Below are 23,984 nucleotides of genomic sequence, written 5' to 3'. Positions count from 1 at the left end.
GATTAACATAGGATTTGTCATCCAAACCAGGACTCTGCTCCAAAATGAAAGGAAGTACTGAAATGAAAACGTTTGAGATATTTGTGTATTGACTAACACATTTGTATTATGATACTGGTGGCTCTGTAAAATAGTTCTATTCAAAAACTAATTTCAAAAATAATTTTCTTTAAAATATACCTGGAGCTTTTCTCCTGAAGAAAGATAACTCTGGGAGGGCCCTCTGTTGCCAATGCTTTAAATTTAAATGTAATGCTATCTTCCAAAAGTTTTGACAATTTGTTATTCCCCTAACCTCACCAAATCTACGAGAAGTAAAGACATGGCCCTGGCTTCTACACCTCCTACAAAAAATAGTCCCAGATATCATCCCTAACCATGTCATTCAATGGTACGGACAAATGTCATTTAGTTAGCAATGTCACCAAGTAGGAAAATCTGCATTGTGGACAATCACCCCAAAAACAAGGACTAGACTCAAATATTTGTGAACCCCAAACTGGAGAGCTGTTAATTTGTATCCCTAATGAGAAGGCTCCATTTTGGGGTCCTCAACAATTATAAGCAATACTTGCTTCTAAGCATACTAGATGCACTCTCATAAGTATACTTTGACTTTCTGTATGAAAGCCAAGCATTAACTTGCCTCTCTCTTCCAAACAAGGGAATATGTACCTCAGGAGAACTCCTAACAGAGCTTCATGTCAAGGAAACACTATATTGGCACCAAAAGTCATTCAGATTTATCTCAACTCCTGGGCCAGAGTTGCTGTGAATGATGGAATTCTGCAAGACTCCCTCCTGGCAAGCCCAGGAGGAGTCTGTGCAATTACTACCTATACCTGAGTTATGGCCTTCAGCCAAGATGAAAGGTCAAAACAAAAACTTAAGGAGAAAGCCACTGCTTTCTAATGTAAACACAATAAGAGATAAACAGATTCGGTACCAGCTCTGTGGGTCAGGTCAGATTAATCAGAAAAGCTGAAGGGATGGCATGTTTGGGGTAGAAAGGAAAAATGGATTTTATTGGGAGACAACTCTCAATGAGTTTCTCCTGTTTCTGCTTATCTTCTGGGAGGAGTTCTGGACTATCTTTTCAAGGATGTTATTTCAATAAACAGACTTGAAAGATAGATAATGTCTCCCCCTGGTGCAAAGACAAGACTTACTTGCTGTCCATAGTATCTTCCTAAAGCCAAAGGCCGAGCAGGTTTGCTAGCAGCCTCTTTAATAAAATTGGAAGTTCCCTAAACTCAGGGTTCCTTAGCTATGACACAGACCCATGTGTGCAACATCCACCTCTATCTACTGCCACTCCCATGGATTTATAGGACAAGGGATCCAATGCAAATGTGAATCTCCTGTTGCCTACTGTGCCAAGGCTAATACATAATACAGTCTTTTATCCCTTTATCAATATATCAATAATACAATCCTTTATAATATAAACAGGCTAACTTGTTAGCTGGCAAACAGGTTAAAATATAATAGTACATATTTCTTAACAGATGTTGGATTTTATCAAATGCTTTTTGTGTCTATTAAGATAATCATATAGGGGCGCCTGGGTGGCTCAGTCGGTTGAGCGTCCAACTTTGGCTCAGGTCATGATCTTGTGGTCCGTGAGTTCGAGCCCCACGTCGGGCTCTGTGCTGACAGTTCAGAGCCTGGAGCCTGCTTCCAATTCTGTGTCTCCCTCTCTCTCTGCCCCTAATCCACTGGCATTCTGTCTCTGTCTCTCTCAAAAATAAATAAACATTAAAAAATTTTTAAAAAAAGATAATCATATAGTTTTTTGGGTTTTTTGTGTGTGTGTTACTTTGGTGAATCACATTGAATCCCAAATATTAAACCAACACTGAATTCCTAGGATAAACCCCACTCAGTCATGACATATTGTCCACTTAATAGATTATTAGATTTGATTTACTAAAATTCTGTTTAGAATTTTTGCATTTATGGAGTGCCTGAGTTGTTCAGTCAGTTAAGCATCCAATTTTGGCTCAGGTCATGATCTCATGCCTCAAGGGTTTGAGCCCACATCCGGCTCTGTGCTGACAGCTCAAAGCCTGGAGCCTGCTCTGATTCGGTCTACCTTTCCCCACTCATGCTCTATCTGTCTCTCTCTCTCTTTCTCTCAAAAATAAATAAACATCAAAAAAATATATTTTTTTAAGAATTTTTGCATTTATGTTGATGATGGAGTTAGGTCTGTAGTTTCCTTTTCTTGTAATGTCTTTTCTGTATTGGGTGTTAGGATAATGATGGCCCTCAGAGAATATTGGGAAATATTCCTTCCTCTCCATTTTTTCTGGGAAAAGTTTGTATAAAATTGGTATTACTTAATCCTTAAATATTTGAAATAATATACCAGTGAAGCAATTTTGGCTACAGTTCTCTTTGTGGGAAGATTTTAAGTTACAATTTCAATTTATTTAATAAAGTAAGGCTATACTGGTTATCCATTTCTTCTTATATAAGCTTTGGTAATTTATGTCTTTAAAGATATTTATACATTTCACCCAAGTTGTCAAATTGATTGGCATAATAATGTTTAGAATATTCCCTTATAATCTTTTTAATCTACAGAATCCATAGTGGTATCATCTTACTCCTAATATTGGTCATTGTGTCTCCTCTACTTTTTCTTTTCCTTTTTTTTTTTTTATTTTTTTTTATTTTTAAGATTTTATTTTTAAGAAATCTCCATACCCAACATGGGGCTTGAACTTACAACCCTGAGACCATGAGTTGCATGCTCTACTGGGGCACCTGGGTCACCCAGTGGGTTGAGTGTCTGACTTCAGCTAAAGGTCATGATCTCATGGTTGGTGAGTTCAAGCCCCACACTGGGCTAGCTGCTGTCAGCCTGTCAGCACAGAGCCAGCTTCGGATCCTCTGTCCTCCTCTCTCTGCCCCTTCCTGGCTTGCATTCTGCCAAAAATAAATAAATATTTAAAAGAGTTTCATGCTCTACCAACTGAGCCAGCCAGGTGCCCTTTTCCTCTCTTTTTTCTGACCAGGCTGACTTGGGGTTTGTCCATTTTATTGATCTTTGACAAACCAGCTTTTAGTTTCATTGATTTTCTCCACTACTTTTCTTTTCTGTTTCACTAATTTCAACTCTGATCTTTATTATTTCCTTTCATCCGCTTACTTCAGATTTCATTTGCTCTTTTTTCTAGTTTCTTGAAATGAAAGCTGGGGTCATTGATTTGTTATGGAAAAGTAAATGCAGTCCCTGCTATTCCATCCTGGCTAGAAACAGAAGTTTATAGCTTCTGTTTTTAATTGGTAGACCATCATAGTTTGTTTTGGTGCATTCATGAATTATGTATGCGCCACACCAATTAAAAGTATGTGTCTGCTCCATCAGTTTCTTAATAAGGATTTTGTTTTATCATGATGCTATAGTCCACTAAAATTTGTATTTATATATTCACTGACTCCACAAATAATTTCCCTTCCAATGAACTACCGTTTAAAATAAATTTACATTTGCATTCAGAACACAGTAAGATTGTCCACTTTTGAAAGAATGAACTTCAAAAAACTTTTTTAAAGCCAAGAACTGGCTAAGAAAAAAATGGAAATGATTGAAATACACTTGTTTTCTCTTTGAAACTATCTGATGATGATATACAACTACCATCATTTAACTTTTTGCAACATTTTTCTGCTAATGTGGCCAATCCATTAATAGCAATTACTTTTAATTTGTGGTAGTGTAAGAAGACGCAGTTACATATTCTTTTATGCATGACTTTTATAATCATTTTCAATTCTAAGTTTTCTATACGTATGGGACTGAAGCAATAACTGTTAATGGAGTGGATTAATTTAAAAACAAACTTGCCTAGTATAGTATTTCTTAAAGTTAACTTTACTATGTCATAATAGCTAAGGTTTTAAAGGTAAGTTTTATGGCTAAACCTACAGACATCTCAAACTCAATGTCCAAAACTGAATTTTCTCATCCATCAAGCTTGTTCTCTTATACTTCACCTGCCAGTCAAGCTAGAAACTATGGAGTCATTTTCCCCTTTTCCCCTACATCCAGTCAGTCAGCATTCCTATCGATTTAAATATAGCAAAATTAGTGCAATTACCTCCTCCTCTTTAACCTATTAGTTTATGTCAAGCTAATCACCCGACTCCAACCATTTTAAGAGACTTCTAGCTTCTCTGGCTTCATTCCACTCCACCCTGCACACTACACTTGGTAAACCTTTTTTAATTATAAAAATGTCATTTCAGCATTCCAATATCTTTGACAGTTAAGTCCCCAGTAACCACAGGGCAATCCAAACTATACAACTCAGCAAACAATCTAGCCTCAGTTTACTTTTCAACTTCAGATTGAAATATTCCTCTGGTCTGTCACATACATTTTTAGTCACTTTGCTAGGTGTTTCCTATGCCATATACTTTAACATTACTACTGTTTATGTTTTTCCTTCTGCCTGTGCTCTTCCGTGACCTGTGTTCCCGTTACATTTTATACACACTCTAACACAGCAATTAATACACCATATTAGTTGGAGTGTCAGATCTTTAGAGGAGCACTCGTGGTTCATTCACAATGAAAATTCCCAAACCCTCCCAGTGTGCCTAAGAACATACGCTTGATAGGTAAACATACGTAGGTAAACAAACGTAGGTAAACATATGCTTGATAAATTATATTCCAAACATTCAGCTATGTACGATAGTATCTATATCAACGTTTAATTTTCATCTCCAGTACAAGTTTTAACATAATAGCTAGAATTAATAATACTTGAAAAAAAAAAACAAACGTAGCCATAAAAATAAACTTACTGCCCAAAGAAAAGGATGGGAACAAGAAGGGCAGGAAAGGATAAAAAGTCAAATACGCTGACTATTTAGGATGTAAGACAAGGAACACAGCCAGAAAAAAAAGCTGAGGAAAGCATGTGGCCTCTGGTCTAGAGCACTAGCTCAAGAAACCACTTTACCGGAAGCCAAAAAACGATCAGGGAGAATAACCAGCGAAGTGGCTCGTCAGTCCCACGCAGTGAGCCTGTGGGAACATCCGCAGAACTAATCACACACTCAAGGTGTTCGGCTTTGAGTAACTAGAGTCTCGGGTTCCTGCGCGGCTTGGGCCATATACCCTACCGTGGAGGAGGCACACCCTAGGTTTTCTTGCAGAACTGATGGCCCGAGACGTGCACCTGGGCACACCTGCCGGGTATAGGGAGCGCTCCGCAGAAGAGCGATGGTAGAAAGGGAAAGATACACACGGAAGGGCGGGGGCGGGGGGAAGCGCTCCAGTCAATTAAGCAAGAAACTGACTGCCGAGTCCTGATACGACAGTGCACAAGGCAGATACGATCCCTGCCCTCGTGATGTGGAATCACTGCGGAAACGCGACTGCCCAGGACTGAGACGGGGACGAGAGTCCTCCGCGATCCAGGTTTCCAAAGTCGCTTCCCTTCAGACGCGAGGCGGCGGTGACCGCAGAGAACCACTCTATGCCCAGCCTGGGCCTCCTCCCGTGACCCCCGGCCCAGGACGGTCCCCTTGGCTCTCACCGAATCCTTTAATGAGCTCGGTGAAGACCCCGGGGTCGCTTTCCATGAGGCACCACTCCCCGGCATTGCCCGTCATGGCCCCGGCCACACACCGCCCCGCTCCACCTAAGGCTCTGGCCGCCCCCCGCACCAGCTGCCGCCGGGCACTGATCTCGGCAAACCCGCCGCTGAGCTCGTCAACCCCACGTCACCCCGCCTACTTCCCGACAGCCTCCGGGCGCCGTCACCTGCAGCGCGACTAAGCGCGGGAGGACGCTCTAGCCACCCAAGAGACAGTGAAACTCTTCCTAGGCCGTGCAGGACCCGTAGCGGATTCGGAAGGGGCCGGGGCCTAAGAAGAAAGGGCGGGGACTCAGTACGCCGGAGGAGGTAACATCCGGGATCCTCGCCAGTCTGGAGCGAGGGCGGGGCAAAAGTAGAGGGGCGGGGCTCGTTCCCGGGAGCCGAACCTGCAGGCCCCGGCGGTGGTGGAGTTGGAGCAGTTACCGCCAAAGGGGTGCAGCTGCTTCTGGTCGTTTTCCCGCGCCTCGCAGGGCTTCTCCCAGTGGCGCTGCGGGTTCGGAGGGTCGGCCGGCAAGCACAGGTGAGGAAACTGCGGGAGGCCGACTGGGGCCCTTTGTGCGGTCTGAGCGGCCCCGGGGACGCGCAAGGTTTAGCTGATCCTCCATGTCCCTCATCCCGCATCCCTGCGACCGAGGCCGGAGCAAACACTTCGCCAAACCATCGTTCTCCACCGCCCTGCCTCCGCGTCCTGCCCTTGTTGGGTAACGAAACCAGCATCGCTGTGGGCACAACCTCGCTTGCCCAGGCTGAGACGCTCCCGAGGGTGGGCCCTTCCCGAATCCCGGACGCTCCGGCTTGTGCTTCCATAGCTTCCCACAGGCCAGCGTCCGGAGGTCCCGCTTTACTCCTCCTCTTCCTCCTCCTCCTCCCGCGGCTTCTGCGCCGGGAGGCGTTGCCCCGGCTTTGGGGTTTGGAAGAGGGATTTTGGTGCAAAGACAGAAGGCGAATTTATCCTCGAGGGAATGACGAGAAGAGTGAGATCTGTTCTGTAATCCGTGGGGACGATAGACAAGTGTAAGGGGATGCGATGCCTAAAAGAAAATTAGGTTAAAAAAAACGTATTAATCGAACATTTGTAATGTTTCTAAGATTAAAGGAGTTAAACCAAAAATGCCTATTTTCGCTAAACCGTGAAAATGCCCTCGTTCAGCAGACCTCTGTTAAGATTATAAATCTTTAAGAGTATGTGTATTTATGCATCACTCCTTAAAGCTCTGAGTTCCAAGAAGGGCCTTTGGCTTCCAGAAAAAAATATTTTAGTAGACAAAACTGATTCCTTGCTTCACAAACAGGTGTCCTATACATCGGAGTTAACGAGCACTGTGTTATGGACTAGGTGAAGCCACAAAATTAACATGACAAATATTACTGAGGGAAACAAAAGAACAGTTTTTATTGAAGCAAGCATGGTTATGGGGCGCCTGGGTGCCTCAGTCGGTAGAGCATCAGACTCTTGATCTCCTGGTTGCAAATTAGAGCCCCAAGTTGGGCATAGAGATTACTTTAAAAAAAAAAAAAAAAGGCCTGGCTATATTGTGGAGTAGAAATCAAAATTTGTATAAAATGTTTGTTTGTTTTCATTTGAAACTTTTGAAGTTTGTCCCTAGGAGACAGGAAAAAGTTTGTGAGGCACAGGAGTCTAGCTGCAGTTCCTTAATGAACCATACCTAGAATGAGTGTCATTGGAGTCCATAGCTGTTTGTGATAATGTGTGTTATTTTTTAATCTATGATATTGCCATGAACTTGAAAGTGTTTTCTGTGCTGAATAAATACATCATAACTAACATTTTTATGAACTTGGTGGCTGTGGTAGAAAGATCCCCCTAACTGAAAAATTAGCCCTTTACACGGCCTGGAAGTAACCAGAAAGGGAGTTTAAATTTTTTTTCACTTATTTTCACATTTAATCCTAAATTTGCATAAAAAATCCAGATTTCTGGGTCTTTGAGGAAAATGAGAAGATTTGGTAATACAAAGTGCATACTACATGGCGACCACTTGGCTGAAGATGCACGCCTTCAGGATGGCATGCTGTCATGTTTGCAACAGGTCGTCACCACTTTTTATTGCATCCCACATGACATGATCAACTCAGGTACACCACCAGTCTGAATGATAGTTGTTTGACTTTGTGGCCCCAGTTTTTGCAGTATTGTTTCTTTTAAGTTGTCTTGCACTCTCTCATAGGTGTACATCAGCTTTGACTTCATTTAAAAACGGTTAATGGGGCGCCTGGGTGGCGCAGTCGGTTAAGCGTCCGACTTCAGCCAGGTCACGATCTCGCGGTCCGTGAGTTCGAGCCCCGCCTCAGGCTCTGGGCTGATGGCTCGGAGCCTGGAGCCTGTTTCCGATTCTGTGTCTCCCTCTCTCTCTGCCCCTCCCCCGTTCATGCTCTGTCTCTCTCTGTCCCAAAAATAAATAAAAAACGTTGAAAAAAAAATTTTAAAAAAACGGTTAAGCTGCAAAACTTGTTCGACCTCATGGGATGAAACATTTTCAAGTAATAAACGATCAAGAGAGTTTGCAAAGATATTCAGATGTGTACATTCAAGAAAAACAGGAATCCTCAAAAACACTGTATTATTAGTACTGTTAAAAGAGAACAGTAAACGTTGTTCTAATGAATACAAAGCAGAAAGAACTGCTGTTACAGACATACGACAGTGCCCAAGGCAATATGTATATTGTAATATACAATATACATTTTGTATATTAATTACTGGCATTCGCTGATTTTGCAGTCAATATTAAGAAAGAAAGAAGTGGGCAATGTATAAAATGTCCACAACCAACTTCAAATTGTGGCTATGCCTCTAAAAATACTGTGACCTGTTTAATTCTTCCCCAAATTTTAATTTGCGGAAGTTTAAAATAACTTCAGCTATATTAGAGTCTTTAGAATGGTGTGCTTTAAGAGCTCTGGATAGGACAGGCCAACCCAAAGAATTAGCTGTCTTTTTTTTTTTTTTTTTAATTGTTAATCTGGATTTACAACACTTGATTATTCAGGAGTGGATTAATTGATGACCAGGCTCTGACCTCACTCACTGCCCAACTGCCTTCTAAATCACTGACAGTGGAGCTTAAGCTCCGAGGGGGGAGATGATTGGAGTTGGGGAGAGGAAAAATTAAGATACTGTATATATCTGTGTGTATCTCAAATTGCTTTCTAAAGACAAATATAGGAAATACCTATAAATAAATAGTTAAATAGATAAATAGTTAAATAGTTAAGTAATAGTTAAATATCATTTGAATTTCTATTTAAATAACTTCCCAAATATAGCCACTTTTTAGTTTTCGTTTAATGACAGATTTTTGAGAGAATTGACGTGTCATGAAATTCACTAATTTAAGTATGCAATACAGTGAATTTTAGTATATTCACAGACTTGTGTTGACATAGGCAGACTGGGTCCATGGACCCAAAAGGAGTTCTGCAGGACCAGCCAAGAGGATCCTTGGCCTTAGGAAGGATAGACATCAAGTGAGAGCAGAGTTTATTGAAGATACAGAGAGGAGACAGATACAGAGTATCTGAGAGACTCAGAAAGGAGAGTAGAGTAGTCTCAGTTTTGTTTGGGCTCTGGTGCTTTTATTAAGGATTGTGGTCTGGTCCATATGTCTTCTCAGGCATCCAGAAACTGGTCAGAACGAGGAGTGCTCAGGTGTCCTCCATAAGTCACTTGTGCCCTGGAGCCAGGGATCTGGCGGCAGTGTGCCTGGAGTCAGTGTCTGCAACCTTGCTCTTTCACTCAGATCTGTGCTGGAAGACTCCAAAGAAATCATTAGCTCCTTGACCCTTACAGAAAGGGAATACATTTTTTGTACTAGAAGTGTAAAGCGTGTGTAAGGTGGGGTACAGGTCCTAGCAAGTGTAGAAGCAGGAAAAGGAGCAAAAACACAGCTCATGGAGTCGCTTTAGTTTCTGTATCTCAGTGTGAGCGTTCACCATTGTCTAATTTCAGAACATCTTCATCACCCCGTAAAGAAACCCCTCACCACTTTGGCAATTCTTCAAAAGGTTGAATATAGAGGTACCATATGATCCTTCGTTTTACAATGTATGTGGGTCTTAATTTCTCCAGCTCCTCACCAACACTTATTATTATTGTCATTTTGATTGTAGCCATCCTGGTGAACGTGAAGTGGGATCTCATTTCAGTTTTGTTGTGCATTTTCCTGATGAGTAATGATATTCAGCATCTTTTTATGTATTTATTGGCCATTTGTACATCTTTGAAGAAGTGCCTGCTCAGATGCTTTGCCTGTTTTTTAATTGGGTTATTATCTTATTATTGAGTTACGAGTTTTTTATATATTCTAGATACAAGTTCCTTATGGTATGATTTGCGTGTATTTTCTCCCATTCTCTGGGATCTCTTTCCACTTTCTTGAGGAAACACAGATTTTAAATATTGTTGAAGTGCAGTTTATCTTTTTTTTTCTACTGTCCCTGTGCCTTTGGTGTCTGTTTTGACCCAGTTCTCTGACACAAACTCAGTGTTCTGCAGTTCAGTTCAGTTCAGTTCCAGAGTTAGCTTAAGATCCCACTGATGCGGTTTGAAGTGTTGGGGTTCGGAGCCAACAACCAAGAAAGAATTATTGAGATGTTTTCAGTGCAAAAAGGTGGTTTTATTAAAACGCGGGGACTGGACCCATGGGCAGAAAGAGCTGCACTGGGGTTGCGATGGGTGACTGATTATATATCTTCATGGGAGGAGGGGTCTAGTCTCGAAGGTATTTTGGAAACAAGGTTTCCAGGACCTTGAGAGGCTAGCTGCTGTTAGGAAAAGGTCATTTATTACTGTTTAGTAAAAACTCAGTAATGAGACCCTTCAGATATCTATCAGGGGACCATAAGCTTGGAGTATGATTGCCAAGATACATTTGGGGGGTGGGGAGCGGGTAGTAGAGGTAAAGGAAGTTTCCAAAGGAGTTTTTATATGTTAAGTAGACATACGATTCCGGGGGTCAGGCTAATAAGATTGCCTTTTGCCCTTAGCAAAGTCAACATCGAGGCAGCTGAGCTCCCAGAGGAATGTCAATCTGCCTGTCTTGAGGACTTGTCAATGGCCTGTAAGTTATAAGGAAATTTAATCTTTTATTCTTCTGCCTTTGTTTCCTACATCACCACAAGTTAAAGGGCAAGATCCCCAACAAGACTACCCTTTCTTGAGACACCTGTTATAAGTAGGGTCTCTAGTCTACGCAACCAACTACAAATTCAGGGCTTCGCACAACCCCCTCAGGGTCAATAATTCACTAGAATGACTCACATAACTCTCTAAAAACGCTATCCTAATGATTCCAGTTAAATGGTATGCCTGAGGACCAGCCAAATGGAAGACACCTATAAGCCAAAGTCTGGAGGCAGGAGAGGGATACCCTCTGTGTGGAATCCTGGCTTGTCACACTCCCAGCACATCAGTTTGTTCACCAGTTAGGAAGCACCAGTGAACTTTGATATTCAGAGTTTGTATATGGGATTTTATTACTAGGCATGATTGGTTATGATTGGTTGACTGTGTGGTTGAACCCAATTTTGGGCCCTACAGCCCTCCTGGGAGTTTGATCTGGCCCAAAATTCCAACCCTCTAATCAAATGATTAGTCTTTTTGGTGACCAGCCCCCATCCTGAAGCCCAGAATGAATCACCACATTAGCATAACAAAAAGACTTATCAATCTGGAAATTCCTAGGATTTTTGAAGCTCTGCCAAGAAAAAAACTAGATATTCTTTATTATACCGCTGTCTTACCACCTAGACAATTTTAAAGTTAATTTATATATCAGCACTCAGGTACCAGGAGAGTAGCTTAGAAGTACTGCCATTCTGCTTTTCATATTTAACTTTAAATTTTTGAGTCTGATAAATTTACACAAGCAAGTAGAGAGGGGCCATTCATGCAATCTGTCCCACTGTTTTATGTTGCATCCTGGAAAGAATAGTCATAGAACCGTGTGAAAAGCTGGGCATTTTTTCCTGTAAAAATGTTAAAAGGGTATGTCTTCATGGTTGTCATTAGTATGTGCAAAGGATAAGATTCCATTGACACAGCTGTGAATAAGTAACTACATTTCTTATGGTAGAGATTACAAGGGTTACATTTAGGGATTTTTCTTAGGCATCTTCCCTAGATTTAAAAGTTCATTTTGCTGCTTGCTCAACAAGATACTTATACCTGATACTAAATGCATTAGAAAAACTTCCAAAGAAATACTATTCTCAAAAGACAGTTTTACTTAGTATTCATTACTTCCTCTTCATAACTTCTCATGTATTACTTTTTATTGTATATCCATTTACTGCATATAGTACTTTTTTTCTAATTACCAAATTTATCTTAAAGGCTTGAATTATATTTTTAATTGCACATGTTGAGACTTATTTTTAAAAATGTTAGAGGAAAGAAAAGGCAATCATACATAATTCTTAGATGGTTCAGAAAATTACTTTAATATTGCTCTGTTATTCTTAAATATATATTACTAATTACTTAAAAGTGATATCCTAGGTTCAGAGAAGGGATACACAACTAAGACCCAGTCCCTGCTCTTAGTGGAACTAAAGATACCAGCCAGACATGCTGACAAAAAAATAATAAGGGAAAGAACTTTGAGATTTGAATTGGGACCTTTAAATCACACTTCTTGGGCTTTGGTTCAGGAAAGCTGTTGTATTAGCATAATTTGATATTGCATATCATTTCTATATTATTCAACTAATAAGCAGGAATAGCCAGGTGAAAGTACTACCCAAGGGTATTTTTGTAAAAGCTAAAGATGGGGCTAGCAATATCAAATGCAGTGCAAAGGTCAAAATAATAGAAAATTTTCTACTGGAATTAGCAGTTAAGGTGTCAGTCTTTGAGAAGCCTCTTATCCTTCTCAAAAGTTTTTTGGATTAAAAGGCAGCTAAACAGCCATGTTAAAGAGGGGGTAAGAATAAATAGCAGAAGCATCATTACTGCAGCAGCAGTTTCAGCCTATGCTGCACTCAGTAAATCAGTCCCTAATGACTAATATAATATGATCATTACACAGTGACACCATCTGAGGCCTAGGCCTCATAATGACACTGATTATTTCCAACACAATTCAAATTACTGTCCCCTGCCCCCGGTCACCTTCAAAATGTGAGGCTCTCCATTCTCCCATGCATTTATCCCCATATCATGATGTGTTCCCCTCTCTGAGACCCAACCTCATGGCTCCCTTACCTGCCAGACTTCCCTCAATCTCCTTATTCCTCTCGTTTCTCAAATCTGTCTACACCCTTAATGAAAGAGATGTCTCTCTTGCTGTCAGTAGGCCAGTCTCAACCTGGATGCTCTAAAGCTTATTCTGTTTGACTTCTTTTAGTGATCTCATCCCCTTGGTTACATCCTTTACTGTCTTCCACTCCAAATTGAATCATTCCACTTCAACCTCAATGTCTTCTCATCTCTCTTACCTTCCCTTTATGCTTCTGTAAAGAGTAGTCCACTTGTGAAGCCTTCCTCATTGCATACTCCTAATCTCTCTTACTTACTTATTTATTTTTAGAGAGGGCGTGTGAGTGGGGGGAGGGATAGAGAGAGAGAATCTTGAGCAGGCTCCCTACCCAGCACAGAGCCCAACATTGGGCTCATTGCTGGGCTTGATCTCACAGCTGTGAGATCATGACCGGAGCCAAAAGCAAGACTCCGATGCTTAACCTACTGAGAGACCCTTGCGCCCCTCCTAATCTCACTTTGTTCAGGCTCCTTCTTGCAGGATTCTACAACAGTTGCCCTTCTTCATTCACTCCTGTTTGCTAAATCCAGTAGTCATTTTCCAGACTTTACTTCATCTCTGGGCATTTGGCATTACAGCTATGGACTCCTTGAAATTCTCTTCCCTGTGGTCCGTGATACCACTGGCCCTGGTTCACTTTAAGTCTGTGTACCCCACCTTCTCTTTCTCCTTTAAAGGGCCCTTTTCTCACTAGCTCTTAATTGTTAATATTCATGAGGATTCCATCTTAAGCCTTCCCTACAATATATAAACGTGCCTAAGCTTGTATCATCTTTGTGATGATGTACAAGAAATACAGAATTTCTTTTACCTTGTGTTGCCCTTTAAGCTACTACTACCTCATCAGTTAACATTTCGTTACAGCTGTGCCAATATACTTAGTTCTTTTTCTAAAATCTAAAGACAGCAAGATTTCAGAAATCCCTTTCTGGAATACATTCCCCCAAACTTTATATACCAGTTTTTCAGTTTGCCTATTCTGCACAAGTCTTCCTGTATTATTGAGACAACATTATTTTATTCTCTGCTGACTCTCAGTACACTTTTATTAGAGCACTTAATTACAGTTTGCTTTGTATTATATGTATATTTCTACCTCACTGACTAGAATGTGGGTTTTTTTTGAGGGCAGGGAAAAACATTTAAAAAAAATCTTTTTAGGGACACCTGGATGGCTTAGTCAGTTAGGTGTTTGACTCTTTTTTTTTTTTTTCTTATGTTTATTATTTTGAGAGAGATAGTGGGCGGGGGGGGGGTGCGAGGGGGCAGGCAGAAAGAAAGGGATACAGAGAATCCCAAGCAGGCTCTGTGGTATCCAACTCTTGATATTGGCTCAGGTCCTGATCTCAGGGTCGTGAGATTGAGCCCTTCTTCAGGCTCTGCACTGAGCATGGAACCTGCTTGGGATTCTTTCTCTCCCCCCTCCACCCCCTTTCTCTGTCCCTCCCCCACATGCACATGTGCACACACACACACACACACTCTTTTTCTTAAACACTTAAAAAAATCCTTTTAGTGGAACAGGGCTCTCTTTCATGTCTTACATCTAATATGCAATAAATGCTGGTTGAGCTTTATTTTCTGGTCGTGTTGTTTTGTTTGTCATGGGGAGAAACCTAGTGCACTATAGTGGTATAGACAGGAGACTTGGGGCATCTAGACAGGCAGCTGTACTACAGTTAGAGTAGCAGTGGACTGATAAAGTAGTGGACAGTTGTGGTTCCATTAGGAGGATAAAAAATGATATTGTTGCCATGCAGCTAGTAGCTTTAGAGATAATGGAAGGAAGAAAGTACAGGTAGTTGATCACATAAATTACAAATGAGCACAGTTAATAGGATGTTAATCAGTATGTTCTCAATTACAGGTAACAGAAAACTTACAAACGGCTTAACTATACAAAATGTCTAAGTAAAGATACAAGGGTACAGAATTTCTAAGTAAGGCATTTCCAGGTTGCTCGATGATACCATGGACCCAGATTCCTTCTAATTTTTTTTCTGTTCTACCATCCTTATAAATGAGTGTGTCTTCCTAAACTGGCTCCCCTGTAGCTCAAGATAGTTGCCACACTCCAGGCATCACTTTAAATGAATGTCTCAGGGTAGAAAGGGAGCGTTCTTAGTAAGAGCCCAAGCCCACTTTTAAGAGTGAACAAAACCTCAGAAGTATTCTCTGCAGACTTACTGCACACGGGCCAGTTAGATGCCCATCCCCTATACTTGTCACATGGCAAAAGAAATGCGAGCATTACCTGAGAATTTGTGATCAGTACAAATGTGTAGGCCTCACCCCGGACATAAACTAAATTACGAAAGAAACTTTGGGGGTGGTGGGTGGAACACACAATTCTGCATGTTAACCAGCAATTCAATTACTTTGGATGCACACAGAGTTTGAGAACCACTGGCTTAGAGTAAATCAAGATTCATCCGATAGGTCTGGAAAAAGGTCTAGCCTCCCCTAAAGGACATTACTGCCAGGAAGAAAGGGGAGGGAAGGAACGGATGTTGGATATGCAACCAAAACTGTGTACGCAGTTATTCAGGGAGTAAGACCTTTCTTAGCCTCAGCTACCACAGCTGCTCTCCCTACCCCTTTTTATTCTCTCTCTGGGCCTTCAGACTGCCTGCTAAACTGCCTGCTTAGTCTCTGACGCAACAAACTTATACCTCCAAAATATAACCTCTTTGTTGTTGTTTCTGGTTATCATACTACCACTTAATGAGCCTAAAAAATGCTTTTAAGTTAAAAGACTTTGTAACAGATTTCAAAAAATATACATTAATAAATGTTTTCAAAAATAAATAAAAATAAATGTATTCCTTCTTACAATTTTATTGTTTCTAACTATAATAACATTTTGCTTTTTGATAGGTTTCTTAAAAGACAGAAGAATGGAGGAATCAGTGAACCAAATGCAACCACTGAATGAGAAGCAGATAACCAATTCCGAAGATGGATATGTATGGCAAGTCACTGATATGAATCGACTACACCGGTTCTTATGTTTTGGTTCTGAAGGTGGGACTTATTATATCAAAGAACAAAAGTTGGGCCTTGAAAATGCTGAAGCTTTAATTAGATTGATTGAAGACGGCAGAGGATGTGAAGTGATACAGGAAATAAAGTCATTTAGTCAAGAAGGCAGAACGGCAAAGCAGGAGCCTATGCTCTTCGCACTTGCCATTTGTTCCCAGTGTTCCGACATAAGCACAAAACAAGCGGCATTCAAAGCTGTTTCTGAAGTTTGTCGCATTCCTACACATCTGTTTACTTTTATCCAGTTTAAGAAAGATCTAAAGGAAAGCATGAAATGTGGCATGTGGGGCCGTGCCCTCCGGAAGGCTATAGCAGACTGGTACAATGAAAAGGGGGGCATGGCCCTTGCTCTGGCAGTTACAAAGTATAAACAAAGAAATGGCTGGTCTCACAAAGATCTATTAAGATTGTCACATCTTAAACCTTCCAATGAAGGTAAGCATAACAACCTTTGGGTTGGGGGAAGTTGCAAATACCGATAAATAGAAATATTTTATTTGAAACAGGCTTTCATTCTCAAAACACATTGGTTGACTAATTCAAATGTTTAATACTACCTTGGAATTAAACACCTACCACAGGCAATCCGGACATTACTAATCAAGAATCAAATGACAGATTTACAGATTAATTTAATATTCTAGATCTCACAGTGTCACTGTGCTGGCTAGAATGCTTACCCAAGTGATACGGACTATGACAGCAGCATGGACGTGATGAAAGCTGTAGGAAGCAAAGCTATCCTAGCCAGTAGACGGCAGATAGCCAGGCTGTACTGTTCCAGCCCCTTAAGATTTTTTCTTTCCCTCCCTGTCTTCCTAGGACATATGTTCCATGGAACCTAAAGGCTGCCTGAAATAGTGCTGAACTTAACAATTCAGGATGTTAATTGTCTCCAAGCAGTCAGCCAGGGGACATGGTAACTTGGGGCAGTTTTCTGTGTCTATGGGAAGAGACTTTTGAGAAGTTAGTTGGATGTACACTAATTACTTAGTCCTTCTTATAAGGGAAATAAAAACTTTTGGGCAAGAAGAATGTAAAGTATAAGCATCCACAAAAATCAACATGTCCAAAATTTGCTTTTTTTAATACCAGAAATGAAACTTGAAAAGACAGCTCCTCATGAATTCCTAATTTATCATTTTTTTATTATGAATGGACTTTTTAAAATGAAATTTAAGCAGTAAATTGTTGCAAATATTTACATATACAAACACCTGGATGTTTTGTTTTTTTATTAGAAATTACGTGCTTGTTTTAAATAGCTGGATAATACATAAAAATATAATACAGAAAGTAGAATCCTGCCTCTCAAAAGAAATTACTATATACATTGTATATTACTCCAGATTTTTCCTAAAATACATTGTTTTATTTAAAATTTTTTTATAGACCTCCTTTGGGTTTTTTTGTTTGTTTTGTTTTTAATGTTTATTTATTTTGAGGTGGAGGGGAGGGCCATAGAGAGAGGGAGACAGAATCCCAAGCAGGCTCTGCACTGTTTGCACAGAGCCCAGTGTGGGCCTCGAACCCGCAAACTGTGAGATCATGACCTAAGCCGAAATCAAGAGTCAGACGCTTAACCGACTGAGCCACCCAGGTGCCCCTAGACCTTGTTTCAGTTAAAAGCAGATTGGTATTTCTTCAAGTCAGTAGAAATAGTTGCAAATACACCATTGAATGAATATACTATAATTTATTTAGTCTCATTGAAGACAGTTAAGTAGCTTCTGGGTTTTCATACTATTACAAAAATACAGAGAAAAAATGTGTATAACGTAAATATTTTTATAAAGACTAAACCCACAAAGAGTATATAGAAGTGGCCAGTTTCCCGACATTTGAACAGTGACTATTACCAGTGGTTTTTAATCTTTGCCAATAGGATAGGTGAAAAATTATACCTTACTTGAATTTGTGTTTGTGGGCAAAAGTTTATCTTTCCATGTGCTGCTGCTGATTTGTAATTTGTTGCAGAGCATATTGTATCTTTGCCCTTTTATCCATTGAGTTGCTGTTCTTAATATTGATAGTCACTATTCATTCAACAAATGTTTGTTGAGCACCTACTATGTATGGGCACTGTTCTAAGAACTTGGGACACTTAGGAATTAATAACATGTTATCATGCACTTTTCCCCCTTTTTTTTCTTTGTCAGTTTTTTTGATTGGGGTTTCTGGCACACTAAAGTTTGGAATTTTAATGTAATGAAACTTACGTGTTTTTATTCATAGATTTTTGTTTTGTGTTAGATTTAGAGCAGCCTTTTCCAACATAAAGTCATAAAAATATTTACCTGTGTTTTTTTCCTTAAAATATTCATGCTTTAATTTTTTACTTTTAAATTTTTGATTCAGTATGAGAAGAATGTAGGGATCCAGCTTTGTCTGTTGAGACACCAGATGGTGGTGTGGACCTAAGTGCTAGTTCTAATTGGAAAAACTGGCTTCTGAATTTGTGCAAATGGTTATACTGGGTTTCGAATTCTTGGTCGATAAAAAGAAGAATTAGTAAATGTTTCCTAAACTTGTTCCCACAGACAGTATTCTTTAATTCTAAATTTTTTGAGGGCAGAGCTCATACTTAAAATCTGGCGGTCATAACAGTATGTTCAGGCATAAGAGATCCCTAGGCTTCTCAGAGTGAAAAGAATATAGCATCAAACTCTAAGCCACCAAGTAAGTAATATTTTAAAAAAAAAAAAAAAAAAGTTTTAGTTTATTCATTTTGAGAGAGAGTGAGCAGGGGAGGGGCAGAGAGAGAGGGTAAGAGAGAATCCCAAGCCAGCTCCACACTATCAGCACAGAGCCTGACATGGGCTTGAACTCCGGAAATACAAGATCGTGACCCGACCCAAAACCAAGAGTCGGACACTTAACTGACTGAGCCACCCAGGCGCCCCCCAAATAAGTAATGTTTTAATATTTTGACCAAAATGTGTATTTAAAATAGATAAAACAAGTCAAAATATGATTTAATTAATCAGGTATTTATTGTGTACTTAACTGTGTGGCCACCATAGAATTTGGGTATGATAAAAATAAGAAGACTGCCTTTAAGAAAGTTTTATTTTAGTTGGAAAGACAAAATAGAAGACATGCTTACATATGAAACATTTAGTAATTTAAGGCAATATAAGATTTTGGACTAAAATCTAGAAGGTAACAAGTCACAGTACTTTACAAGTTTCTACATACTAATGTTGACTTTTGATCAAATTATTTAAACTAGAGACTAGGGACAACACATAAGCTCAATCTGCCTTACAGATGGATTTTACTTGGCCTGCACAATATTTTAGAAAAAAATGAATTCTTTGCTAATATCACTTTTAAAAAATCAGAAGATACATAAAAATACCTATCCTGGATACTTTTGAAAATACCCTTTTTGGCAGCACTAAGCCAAAACTTCACTAAAACATTTGTAGGGCATACTCACTAGTCCCACAGTCTTTTTTTTTTTTTTTTTTTTAAGTTTATGTATTAATTTTGAGAAAGAGAGCGAGAGCATGCGTGAGCAGGGGAGGGGTGGAGAGAGAGGGAGAGAGAGAATCCCAAGCAGGCTCCGTGCTATCAGTCCATGTGGGACTCGAACTCACAAACCATGAGATCATGACCTGAGTGAAAACCAGCAGTTGGACGCTTAACTGACCGAGCCACCCAGACACCCCTCTAGTCCCATAGTCTTAACCACTCTTTATTATATAACCTGTTCCATTTGTTTATTTTACCAACATTTACCCCATAGACCTTTTTGAGTGTGATAACTCAAATCTCCCCTTCCACATTTTACAGAAGTAAAACCTAAGGCCTGGAATGATCACACAGCCATCTTTTGGCAGAATGTAGGCTAGAACCCAAATTTCCTCAGCCCCGCAATCAAGAACTCTTTCAACTATTAAAAGAAATTATAGAAGATGGGGTGCCTGGGTGGCTCAGTCAGTTAAGCATTGGCTCAGGTCACGATCACACATTTCGTGGGTTCAAGCCCTGCGTCGGGCTCTGTGCTGACAGCTCAGAGCCTGGAGCCTGCTTCCAATTCTGTGTCTCCCTCCCTCTCTGCCTCTCCACAACTCACGCTGTCTCTCTCTCTCAAAAATAAACAAACATTAAAAAAAATTTTTTTTTAAGAATTTATAGAAGAAATGAACACATTGTTTTCCTTTTTTTAATTTGGACTGTAATACTTTATCTTTAAAAAATTACAAATTACTGGGCGCCTGGGTGGCGCAGTCGGTTAAGCATCCGACTTCAGCCAGGTCACGATCTCGCGGTCCGTGAGTTCGAGCCCTGCATCAGGCTCTGGGCTGATGGCTCGGAGCCTGGAGCCTGTTTCCGATTCTGTGTCTCCCTCTCTCTCTGCCCCTCCCCTGTTCATGCTCTGTCTCTCTCTGTCCCAAAAATAAATAAAAAACGTTGAAAAAAAAAATTTAAAAAAAAAAATAAAAAATAAATAAAAAATAAAAAATAAAAAAATAAAAAATTACAAATTACCTACCTAACTGTCCACTTCCACTTACCTCTGCTATTTATAAATGCTTATTTATTTAGCAGCAGAAAGGGACAAGTGAAAGGAGATTAACTGAGACAGATCTGTAGTTTTGTGAATTTTCTGAGATTGTGAACCTGAGATAGGTATTGTCTACCCAAGTTTCTAATGCTGGTGTCTCAAAAAGAAAAAAAAAGGTTTATCGTAAAATGACTAATGGTATAAGAGACTTTTCTCCAGAGCTTCTTTTAAAACAATTATGATGGAATAAGCAAAATCATATGACTCCATTGGCTTGAATGTGTTTGTTATATCACAGAAAGCAGCCTCACAGCTTAAAAGGTTAAGCTCCTCTGTGTCTACTTATGTATATCCCATACCATATTCTCATGCTGTTTGACTTCTTTATTTTCTTAAAGGACTTGCTATTGTAACCAAATATATTACAAAGGGCTGGAGAGAAGTCCATGAATTGTATAAAGAAAAAGCACTTTCTGTGGAGACTGAAAAATTATTAAAGTATCTGGAGGCTGTAGAGAAAGTGAAACGCACAAAAGATGAACTGGAAGTCATTCATCTAATAGAAGAGCATAGATTAGTTAGGGAACATCTTCTAACAAATCATTTAAAGTCTAAAGAGGTAAGTGGCTTATAGTATGCATGTGATTAAGCATGAGTAATTTGATACGTATCAGGTATTAAAATTTATGCTATGTATAAAAGTAAATTATGACATGTGATTTATATGGATAACTATACATTCAGTTCTTTTTAACAAAAATCTAAAATATATCTTGAGGTTAATATTTATTTAAAACACTTAATACAATGTCCAGATGGAGTTTGCATTCAGTTAAGTGTTATTTCTGCTTCAGAAAGGCTGGTTAATTTGCCTTGTTAATTAAAAATAAATAAAATTCTTCTATGTGATTCCTTCGTAAAATAGACTTCACTTTCTTACTCTAGTGAAGAGCAAGTTAATTTGATAAGTCTTTGACCAATGCACACAAATTTTTATTTAGAAATACTTTGAACCCCATAAGAAAACCTTAAAGAATATATTCTTAATATTATACAGTTAACATATTGATTCATTTCCTCTCAATTCCTTACATTTCAATCTATGTTACTGCAATAGGTATGGAAGGCTTTGTTACAAGAAATGCCTCTTACTGCATTACTAAGGAATCTAGGAAAGATGACTGCTAATTCAGTGCTTGAACCAGGAAATTCAGAAGTATCTTTAGTATGTGAAAAACTGTGTAATGAAAAGCTGTTAAAAAAGGTAAGTATTGCCTTTGTTAGCTACTACTAATTGAAAAAGTCAGCACCTAAGTTTTGGAACTGTAGTCAGTAGAGTTTTAGGTGTTCTGAGACTTATCATACCAAATTTCATTTTGACTTTGAAATCTAAGATTAATATGTCCTCATTTTTTCTTTATGAAACTTATTTATTAGCTACAATAACAAAACCTAAAGACATAATGAGTATTTTTCATTTGATTTTTGATTTTCTTTTTGTCTCTGTCTTGTTTCTAGGCTCGCATACATCCATTTCATGTTTTAATTGCATCAGAAACTTATAAAACAGGTCATGGGCTCAGAGGAAAACTGAAGTGGCTCCCTGATGAAGAAATTTTGAAAGCTCTGGATACTGCTTTTTATAAAACATTTAAGGTAATGGTTTGACTTTTCATTTCATAACAAATGACCCAATTCGGACTTCATATATTTTATAAAAACACATTTTAAAGATGATACTTATAGTTTAACCATTTTTGATTAGATATTCATGTGTTTTTCCATAGTTCATGTAAATGTGGATATATAGTTAACATTGTAAGCTTAAGTAAAGAATTTCTCCTCACCTTTGGATGATACCCAATTATCTTATCACTTTGATAAGTTTTGAAATACCAAATTTAAATTTTTTTATTCCTGTAGAGTCCTTTGACTTGGTCCTCTGTCATTCTGTTAATCAGTAGGGCATCTCTTCTGTCTTTATGGGAAGTGATTTTTTTTTTTAGGACTGAAAATCCTACATTAAAGCCATAAGTTAAAATTTTTGGTTTTAAAATATTCTGGCCATTCAGCAAAATAGTAGCAACTAGGGGCATCTGGGTGGCTCAGTCGGTTAAGCATCTAACTCTTGATCTCAGCTCAGGTCATGATCTCACAGTTTGTGAGTTCGAGCCCCACAATAGGCTCTGGGCTGACAGCTCAGAACCTGCAGCCTGTTCCGGATTCTGTCTCCCTCTTGCTCTCTCTCAAAAATAAATAAAGTTTAAAAAAAAAAAAAAAAAAAAAAAAGGCCAGACATTTTCAAATACTTGTCAATTGGTAAATCAAAAATAAGACCTGTTATCTTAGAAGTCTGAGTGAAAGATAAGTAAATGCAAGTTTTAGAAATTTAATTTTAATTTCTATGGTTGTTTTTCATGATTATTTGTTTTGGTTTTCTTTAGACAGTGGAGCCTACTGGAAAGCGTTTCTTGCTGGCTGTCGACGTCAGTGCATCGATGAACCAAAGAGTTTTGGGCAGTGTGCTCAACGCTAGCACAGTTGCAGCAGCAATGTGTATGGTGAGAACCCCTAAGGCCATTTCAGGATTTTTGCCACCCTAAAAAATGTTTAATGTGGGACAAAACTATGAAGGTAGATAATGATCAAGGATTATATTTTCATTTGTTTCTGTCATTTCATTTGGCACATTTTCATTTCAGTTAAATATTTCATATCTAAATATAATTAAAAATAAAGTTTTGAGTATACTGTATGCATATGGTAATGTAGGTATATTTATAAAGCTTTCAAAGATGAATTTTAAGAAATTCAAGATACTGTATTTGTTTTACCCTAATCTGCTAAAACTCACCTTTGAATTTTTCAGGTTGTCACACGAACAGAAAAAGATTCTTATGTAGTTGCTTTTTCAGATGAAATGGTACCTTGTCCAGTGACTACAGATATGACATTACAACAGGTTTTAATGGCTATGAATCAGGTAAAGAACAGTTTGATTAAGTTTACTTAACATGTGTTATATAATAATCTTATATTGATGTCGTGACTGATACTAGTAAATTCATGAGAACAAATTGTTTCATCTCAATTTCTCATGAGCACAAAATAAAAATACACACACTTTGAGAAGGTCTGTGTATTGGCTCTAAGTAAAGTGATAATGTAAAAAATAGTATTTTTAAATATTTAATTATTTCAGACATCTCAGTATGGAAACTAGGGCACTTTTATTCTAATCCATGTTTTTGTTTTGCATTAGATCCCAGCAGGTGGAACTGATTGCTCTCTTCCAATGATCTGGGCTCAAATGACAAACACAGCTGCTGATGTCTTCATTGTCTTCACTGATAATGAGACCTTTGCTGGAAGTGTCCATCCTGCTGTTGCTCTGAGGGAGTATCGAAAGGTAACATTTTAAGTATTCTTTCATCCCAAAATAAGACACAGTTCTCAAATATTCACTGTTTTTCCAAAAACTGATACCGAAGATAAGTCTATAGCTTTGTATAGGAATACACGCCAGTT

General features: G+C 39.0%; 3 protein-coding genes across 11 annotated transcripts in view; 1 reads left to right on the top strand and 2 right to left on the bottom strand.

The window, feature by feature from the left end:
* UCHL5 (ubiquitin C-terminal hydrolase L5) overlaps positions 1-6,446 on the bottom strand; it is a 39,369-nt gene extending 32,923 nt beyond the window's left edge. For 3 of the 5 annotated variants that reach the window (XM_042977011.1, XM_042977012.1, XM_042977013.1), the window contains exon 1: positions 6,008-6,446. In XM_042977011.1, the coding sequence (XP_042832945.1) occupies positions 6,008-6,428 (421 nt within the window). In that variant the 5' untranslated portion in view covers positions 6,429-6,446. Of the gene's footprint in view, positions 1-5,558; positions 5,753-6,007 lie in introns of those variants that run through there. The other 2 variants (XM_007072839.2, XM_007072841.3) reach the window with 1 other exon arrangement.
* The window catches only part of RO60 (Ro60, Y RNA binding protein), a 25,788-nt gene continuing 7,708 nt past the window's right edge, over positions 5,905-23,984 (top strand). The window contains exons 1-9 of one of the 4 annotated variants that reach the window (XM_042977009.1): positions 5,905-5,927; positions 10,629-10,702; positions 15,779-16,378; positions 20,855-21,075; positions 21,574-21,720; positions 21,975-22,112; positions 22,901-23,017; positions 23,326-23,439; positions 23,719-23,865. In XM_042977009.1, the coding sequence (XP_042832943.1) occupies positions 10,696-10,702; positions 15,779-16,378; positions 20,855-21,075; positions 21,574-21,720; positions 21,975-22,112; positions 22,901-23,017; positions 23,326-23,439; positions 23,719-23,865 (1,491 nt within the window). In that variant the 5' untranslated portion in view covers positions 5,905-5,927; positions 10,629-10,695. Of the gene's footprint in view, positions 5,928-6,037; positions 6,142-10,628; positions 10,703-15,778; positions 16,379-20,854; positions 21,076-21,573; positions 21,721-21,974; positions 22,113-22,900; positions 23,018-23,325; positions 23,440-23,718; positions 23,866-23,984 lie in introns of those variants that run through there. The other 3 variants (XM_042977010.1, XM_007072837.3, XM_007072838.3) reach the window with 3 other exon arrangements.
* GLRX2 (glutaredoxin 2) overlaps positions 23,761-23,984 on the bottom strand; it is a 20,129-nt gene continuing 19,905 nt past the window's right edge. For both annotated transcript variants that reach the window (XM_007072836.3, XM_042977014.1), the window contains exon 5: positions 23,761-23,847. In XM_007072836.3, the coding sequence (XP_007072898.2) occupies positions 23,801-23,847 (47 nt within the window). In that variant the 3' untranslated portion in view covers positions 23,761-23,800. The remainder of the gene's footprint in view (positions 23,848-23,984) is intronic.

The sequence above is a fragment of the Panthera tigris genome, chromosome F3 (genome assembly GCF_018350195.1).
Source record: "Panthera tigris isolate Pti1 chromosome F3, P.tigris_Pti1_mat1.1, whole genome shotgun sequence".
Taxonomy (NCBI): domain Eukaryota; kingdom Metazoa; phylum Chordata; class Mammalia; order Carnivora; family Felidae; genus Panthera; species Panthera tigris.
This window is presented reverse-complemented; position numbering and strand designations above follow the sequence as displayed.